The sequence below is a fragment of the Dendrobates tinctorius genome, unplaced genomic scaffold (assembly GCF_039654945.1).
Source record: "Dendrobates tinctorius isolate UK_male_01 unplaced genomic scaffold, ASM3965494v1 ptg000312l, whole genome shotgun sequence".
Classification (NCBI taxonomy): domain Eukaryota; kingdom Metazoa; phylum Chordata; class Amphibia; order Anura; family Dendrobatidae; genus Dendrobates; species Dendrobates tinctorius.
Window position 1 is genome coordinate 3,074,258 of NW_027361979.1, and position 8,352 is coordinate 3,082,609.

The following is an 8,352-nucleotide window of genomic DNA, read 5'->3' on the forward strand; positions in this document are numbered from 1 at the left end:
TGTCAATGTCTGGACTAGATTTTAAATTAATTTGGCAACTCATTTGATTGATAAAAGTATGAATTTTCATGGAAAACACAAAATTGTCTGGGTGACCCCAAACTTTTGAACGGTAGTGTACGTGATAGGAAAAATCTGAAGTCATTTCTGAAATCAGCATGAAAAAATCTATCAGGAACACTCAAAATTGTCAGAAGGACAAAACCTTGGTAACACAGTGTTTTTAAATTTGTACAACCTTTTTAAGAGATGAGTCAATTAGGACAATGAATTATTACCATTAGGCTAGAAGGTACAAGAGCTGGTGTTGGCTTTACTTGTCAGATTTCAATACTGAAAAAGATGAAAGATGGACATGCTATTCTTCTGTTTTAACTACCTTAACATTCAAACTGCAACTCCGAAAATGAAAAGTTGTGGAATTATGGAAATCACAGGATCCATGGACATGTTAGTAATATGCAAATAATGATAACATAAAAAAAATTCAAAAACATCTTGATTTTATTTAGTAACACATATGAGTGCAATGTGCATAAATACATGCACTTAAACATCTTGGCTTGATTTCAGTGAGGTTATTAATGGTTGATTGTGGAATGTTCTGCCATGGTAAATACACTTAAGCATGCAAATCATCAAGATCCACTGCTTGCAGCTCAATTTGCAAATGCTGAGCAATGATATCTCAGATGTGCTTGATCGTAAAAAGAGTCCAGAAACGTGTATGCCAGGAGGGCTATTCACATTAGCTATTCTGTACTGCAAGTGAAATTAGACTTCACATACCAAGTTTAAAGCATCGAACCATGTCAACACAAACCATCAGAATGTGTTTGCCCAACATCATGTTATGAGCCAAACGTCCAGCTACAGTTATTTTATTGACCCCATGCCAACCCTCTCGCTTTCTTGATGCAGAGCAAGATGGCAATGGAGGCTTGAATGGAGGTCTAGCCATTACGGCGATTGATTGATGGCTAAAGATTGCTCTGGCGACTATGTGGGCAACACCATGAAGAGTCCTTCACATGAGGGACCTCCACACTTGTCCTTCTAGTTTGATGTGGGGTCTCATAATGTGTGATAGCCAGACCCCTGTTGCCTTCATTCTAGGCACACTAATAACTATGCGTTACATTGATTTGGTCGTGGAACCAGTGGTACATCCATTTCTCCAAAGTGTCTTAGAAGCCGTTTTTCAACACAACACCAGAGCACATATTGCTTGTGCTGCTCTGAGCACCTGGTGTAGCCCAAACGTGTTACAATGACCTGCAACAACTCTATAATTGTCTCCCATCGAGCACATCTGGGACATAATTGGTCAGCAATTGCTAAGGGAGCTGCCAGCTGCAGATCTTGATGATTTTTTGGTCAAGTGCATTTAGAATGGTAGAACATTCCTCAGACAACAATTAATAATCATATTGATTTAGTATGTTAAGGCATGTAAGTGTGTGTATTTCTGCATTCAGAGCTCATACTCTACACTGGATAAATTTTGAATCCATTTTTTCATCATCTGCGTATCAACATTAACATTTTTATAGATCCTGTCATTTCCATAGTTCCATGATGTTTTATTCTTGGTGTTTGTAGTTTCAGAGTTGGAAGTGTATATATAAATTGTAACTATTGTGCTCCTGTTATTTAGCTAATACACATGAATTACAATTATTCACACAATAAGTGCATCATCTTTTCCTCATACAGTATTTCTTGGTTCTTTTACATAGGCTCTCAAGTTTATCCTTGCTTTGGATTCCATGGGTTTGATACTGGGCTGGAAGTTTTTCGATCATGCAGCTCATCTTGGAGGAGCCCTTTTTGGAATGTAAGTTTTCTGAGTTATTTTCTAAGCAGTAAGGTGTCTCCTTGTAGAGAGTGATATGTCAGGTCTGGCACGGCAATATGAGGATATTTGAACTCCTTGCATGCTGCTCTGGGAAACAAACAAACCTTTGAATATGACTTCACAAGGAGAATCCTTACAACTTAGATCCCAGTCATAGCCTCTAACCCAGCCAAATTCGCTCTCATACTATGTACTGACGAGGGGCATTACCCCGAAACACTGTCTGCAAAATGGAGATTCTGATTTGGCTGTTATCCTAAGTCACATTTCAAAGGGTCAGTAATAATGACTTGTAGGATCGCTACTTCCAATAGGAAGCACTAGAGTTCAATTCCTCTTTTTCTCTGAAGAGACAATTTGTATATTTGTTCTATTTTCGATATTATATTTTTTACACTACAAGGTATTTGGCTCTGCTTATACTGGCAGTGTCAGGCTGTCTGTGTTTTACTGGCTTAGCCTCCAAAGCTATTGCCAAAAAAAAAAAAACCCTATTATATGAAGTAGGCACCTCTGGAAGTAGATAACATCGTGTCAATGTGAACACAGTCTAAAACAGATCCACTCATTAAAAGTGTGTGTGTGTTTTCTTAGTAATTCTGAATCTGATTTTGGCGTTTTGCACATTAGTACCTAGTACAATCACCATAAGTCTGATAGCTCCAGTATAAGCAGAGTCTTGGGGTTTTTTCACATACTTATGATTAGTAATATGCAAATTAACTATACATTTTAAAGAGTTTTTCTCAATTTGTGTCTTTATAAGCTCACTTCTGCAAAGCCTTTTTCATTTCCTTGTTGCTGGGGTCTGGCACAACTCCTTGAGAGACAGTTCCCTAGCTTTGTCCTACTACTGAGCTTATTCCTTCTACTGTGCTTGATCTGAAATCTACACTGTTATAATTTATTTGCACAGTGAGATAACATGGCCTTGGAATAAGTGCAGGACTCAAGTGAGCAATGAAAACTGCAAAGTGTTGATGAAGGAAGAGGTGGGGGAGCGCTTGTGATTTCAAAGGACTGGTAACTTGTCAGGAGCTGACAGGGAGGGAGAGGAAGGTGAGCAGTTAACTGCTGTAGAGAAATTATTGGGCCTGGGGGACATGTGGCTGGATTCTCAGGAGTTAACTCTTCAGCCGAAAATATACTGCACATACTGGCCAGGTTTTGGTAGTTAATATTCTCGGCAAGAAGCTGTTCACTATATAAGATAAAATCTCACAGCATGTTATTATTGCTATTAAATGAACATATAACTTGGACTAATAGCATCATGTTTTGGGGTTTTTCACATTATTTCCACTGCAGCTGGTATACCTTGTATGGCCATGAGCTTATCTGGAAAAAGAGGGAACCCTTAGTGAAGATTTGGCATCAGTTCCGGAGTAACCCCCCAAGAAGTGGAGGATCTTGACTTCAGAGCAACAGTTACGTTAATGTTGGCAGCAAGACTTTATTACAGAATTATTTTGGACATTCTTATATATACATACATTTTGATTATTGCCTCCTAGTAAATGTTTGTTACCCATTTTCTTGAGAAATCTGGTTCAAAGTATGAAAAATTAAATATAAGACGTATGTTTTCTGGAGAGGAAGCGCATTTTTTGAAAAATACTACATTTTTATGTCACATTATGAAATCAAATTTAGGTTTGAGCGTTAGTGCGGTATTTTCTTGTTGACCCCTCAAAGGTGCTGTCTGGTTTTTCAGCTAAGACTCATTTATTAGGGCCTTACTTAAACATCCATGATTCTATAAGAATTTCTAACTGAAGAAATACACTTCACTGCACATACAGTGGTGACCAAAAGTTCTGCATTTTTTAAAAGTGTTATGTCTGTCTTGTTATGCCATTTTCTGGTGATGAATTGAATGTGCTTGAAGTTGTCATCATGCAAGACCTTAATTTTAACAAAAATGCTTTTGAATATAGATATGATCATTTAATTAACGAAAACTGAAGGCTAAAAGTTCTGCGTATACTATTTATTGATCACAACATAGAGAATAATTCATTGTTTACAAATCCATAACTTAGTATTTTGTAGCATAATCTCCTGCTTTAATTACAGTGTCGTCATGCCGACCATGCATTGAAGCTACTTGGGTATTCCAGACATCCTGAGGGATCTTGCTCCTTTCCATTTGCAAATCTGCAAACCATTCATCTTTATTGCTGTGGGTACAGGTCTCAACTCATCGCCCTAACTCATCCCAAAGGTGCTCTATAGGGTTTAAATCAGGTGATTGGTTTGGCCATTGCAACAGGCGAACATTTTTCTTTGCTAACCAGTTTTTTTACTAAATTGGGTGTGTGTTTAGGATGATAATGGAATTTCCAGCCCCTGGCTACTTTGGTTTTATCATGTGGGAGCATTACATTGTACAGTATATCCTTGTACATGGTAGCATTCATATTTCTATGCAGTGGGCCAATGGCAGATGCAGAAAAGCAGCCCCAAAACCATAACATTGCCACCAGCATGTTTCACTGTTGTTGTTTGGTACCTTACATCATTAAACTTGGATTAATCCGACCACAACACCTTAGACCAACCTGTCTCTTTTTCCATTGGCTGTGTTCTTTGGCAAACTCAAGTCAGACCTTCCCGGTTCTTTGAGGAGGTGAAAGGCTTCTTGACTGGAACGTGAGCATTCAACCCTACTGCCTGGACCACTTCTAGGTTTGTCAGTTGTTCTATAACCTTCTTTTTCTGTCTTTATTATACGTGAAACTTGACTCTGAAAGCAGTCGAATTCCATAGCTACCTCTTTTTGGCTTTTGCCTGACTTCACTCTCTCAATAATAAGCTTCCTGACATCTGGTGTTAAATTTGGCTTTGTCTCTGCCATGTTTTAACTGAAAAACACGCACACAAAAAAAAATTTAGTCAAAATTCAATGGCAAAATATGCAAAACTTTTTGCACAGCAAGTGTTGAAAACTAATACATAAAGAGATAAAACAATGTCAAACACAATTTTCATCCTTATAGCTGACAACCATTTGCTTCCGGTTTACTAAAATCACCAGGAAAATGACATCACAACAACCAGACAGAAGGAATCACTCTTAAATAAAATCCAAAACTATTGGTCGCCAATATACAGTGGATATGAAAAGTCTACACATACCATGTTAATAATTTTTAACAAAATGTGTCAATTCTGAACTTTTTCCACGTTCAATGTCCCTTTATCGGTCCAAAGCCATTAAGAGACAATTCATTTTAAGGGGGACAGTAATAAAAAAAAAAAATTTAAAATGTGGTTGAATAAGTGGGAACACCCCCTAATAATTGGGATGTGGTTGTGTGCAGAATTAGCTAGTCACATTTAAAGGAATCTGTCAGCAGGATTTCACTCGCAAGCTATTTTATATGCGCATGTAGCTCTTACAGAGTCAAGTCCAGAAATACCTTTATATGGCCAGTCTGTTCCTCAGTTACTGAATTGATATAAAAATTGAACTAATATGCAAATGAGGCATAAGTTGAAAGTTGTGCATATTTATGCAAATGCACTATTTTTTAGTTCTTTTTTTTATTACTCTTTAGTCCACAAAGTAGAAGAGACCACAGTAATCCAAGCAAAGACCAACAGTCTGATGGGTTTTGGGCCCAAAACAAATGATTGCCTGGGTGGCTTGTCTGATTTTGGACTGCCGATACGTCAATGATGTCTGGCAGCAGCTTTTTCATACAGAACACGAGTGCTCAGCAGAGTAATAATGAGAAACTGACGGAACAAAAAGCTAGTCTGAACTAGTGCATACCAAAAATCACTAATATAATAAGTAAAGCCAAGGTTGCACTACATTGTCCTAAAGCAAATCAGTCTGTGATGAATGAAGTGTGAATAGCATAATGGCTTTAGGAAATGAAAAAACACATGAGCTGCTTAGCACAAGATTTGGCCAAAAATTGTGAGCCCATCTACCAACGTCAAGGTAATCTCATAATCAGATGGGTCCCTAACCTAGCTGCCTAATGTGAACTTACCTTTGGCTATTAAAGTTGTAAAGCCTGTATGTATGTTAGTGATTTTTGGTAAGCACTAGTTCACAATAGCTTTTTGTTCGGTCAGTTTCTCATTATTATTATTATTATTATGTACTACTTTTTCTGACTTGGACAAACCCCGCCCTTCACCAAGCTTTGGTTTTAATTATATTCAATCACATTTGGTTCCAACCTTCCTATATATACATACAGGCTTTACTACTTTAATAGCCATAGGGATTACTTTGACGTTGGTGGATGGGCTCAAAATTTTTGGCCAAATCTTGTGCTAAGCATCTCATGTGTTTTTTCATTTCCTAAAGCCATTATGCTATTCACACTTCATTCATTACACACTGATTTGCTTTAGTACAATGTAGTGCAACCTTAGCTTTATTTATTATGCTCAGCAGAGTAGGCATCATCTGGCTGACAGGTGCCTTTGTGTGGAGCAGGCACAAGAGCAAACACACCATATCCAACAGATGTCTGACTGTGACAACCATGATCACTGCTATTAACCCCATAAAGTTTGCCTTTGATCTCTGAATTAAGGCATCATTTAAGGAGTGCAGTCAAAATGACTTTTCACACTTCCATCTCACCCCCAAAATGGAAACGTGGGTTTACCAATAGGTTATTTAAGTGAAAGGCCTGCTGAATGCCTCTGTAACTGCTGTGTCAGTATTCCAGGGAAACTCAGCCACAGACTGGTCTCCAGAGGAGACTTAAAGACATATAACATACTGGTACGTCATATGCCTGCTCCTTGACTTACATGCAGGTTTGCACTCCGAGCCCACATCTTTACTTGCACATGATGGCTGATTTAATCTGCCATCATGTGGCTCTAACATTTGTAGGTTGAGCAACGTTCTGCCCATGGCTATTAACCTGTTAAATCCCCTTGTCAATCTTTGTGTTTCCACGCTACTATCGGCACGCCAGTGACTTGATCATGTGGTGCCGAAGGGTTGCCATGACAGCCGGGGTTCTGATGAAGACTCCAGCGCTTGTCATTGCGATTCACCTTGAGAGCCAGTCCTTGATTGTAGCTATAAATAGCAATGTTGACGAACTGCAATATATAGTACAAGACAATCTGAGCCTCAAGTTCCCAAAAAAAAAAAAAACACAAGTTCAAATCACCCTCCTTTTGTCCCATTAAAAGACCAATTTATCAAAATATAAAATAAATTAATCAGATCGGTAAAATGAGAAAAAAAACTCCAGAATTACATTTTGGTTTCTGCAACATTGTAATAATACACTGCTCAAAAAAATAAAGGGAACACTTAAACGACAGAATGTAACTCCAAGTAAATCAAACTTCTGTGAAATCAAACTGTCCACTTAGGAAGCAACACTGTTTGACAATCAATTTCACATGCTGTTGTGCAAATGGAATAGACAACAGATGGAAATGATTGGCAATTATCAAGACACCCTCAATAAAGGAGTGGTTCTACAGGTGGGGACCAAAGACAACATCTTGGTACCAATGTTTTCTGGCTGATGTTTTGGTCACTTTTGAATGTTTGTTGTGCTTTCACACTTGTGGTAGCTTAAGATGGACTGTACATCCCATACAAGTGGCTCAGGCAGTGCAGCTTATCCAGGATGGCACATCAATGCGAGCTGTGGCAAGAAGGTTTGCTGTGTCTGTCAGGGTAGTGTCCAGAGGCTGTAGGAGCTCCCAGGAGACGTGGAGGGGGCCGTAGGAGGGCAACAACCCAGCAGCAGGACCGTTACCTCAGCCTTTGTGCAAGGAGGAGCACTGCCAGAGCCCTTCAAAATGACCTCCAGCAGGCCACAAATGTGCAAGTGTCTGCACAAATGGTTAGAAACCGACTCCATGAGGATGGTCTGAGGGCCTGACGTCCACAGATGGGGGTTGTGCTCACAGCCCAACACTGTGCAGAATTTTGAAACTTTTAATCTTTATGACCTTAAATCAGAGAGATATTTCACACAAAATTCATAAGGAACATTTCACACATGTCTACTTTACATCGGTACAATTTTGGAACCAAAATTTTTTTCTTGTTAGGAAGTTATAAAGGTTAAAAGTTGACCAGCGATTTCTCATTTTTACAACAAAATTTACAAAACCATTTTTTTAGGGACCATCTCAGATTTAAAGTCACTTTGAGAGGTGTATATGAAAGAAAATGCCCAAAAGTAACACCATTTTAAAAACTGTACCCCTCAAGGTGCTCAAAACCACATTCAAGAAGTGTATTAACCCCTTAAGGGTGTGTGCAGACGCTGCGGAATCCGCTGCGGATTAATCCGCACGGATTTTGCAAAAACCGCAGATAAACCGCAGGTCAAAAGACCTGCGGATTATCTGCGGTTTTGCCTGCGGATTCACCATCTCCACAATGGTGGAGATAGGAACCCGCTGCGGATTCCGCAGAAAGAATTGACATGTCAATTCTTTCTGCGGTTTCAAAACCGCAGCAAATCCGCGCGGATTTTTCCGCAACG

The 8,352-nt window shown here is 38.9% G+C and overlaps 1 protein-coding gene across 4 annotated transcripts in view; it reads left to right on the forward strand.

Moving 5' to 3' along the window:
* Window positions 1-3,450, forward strand: part of PARL (presenilin associated rhomboid like) — a 126,726-nt gene extending 123,276 nt beyond the window's left edge. For 3 of the 4 annotated variants that reach the window (XM_073561041.1, XM_073561043.1, XM_073561042.1), the window contains exons 10-11: window positions 1,740-1,837; window positions 3,167-3,450. In XM_073561041.1, the coding sequence (XP_073417142.1) occupies window positions 1,740-1,837; window positions 3,167-3,272 (204 nt within the window). In that variant the 3' untranslated portion in view covers window positions 3,273-3,450. Of the gene's footprint in view, window positions 1-1,739; window positions 1,838-2,774; window positions 2,918-3,166 lie in introns of all 4 variants that reach the window. The other variant, XM_073561044.1, reaches the window with a different exon arrangement.
* The last annotated feature ends 4,902 nt before the right edge of the window (window positions 3,451-8,352 follow it).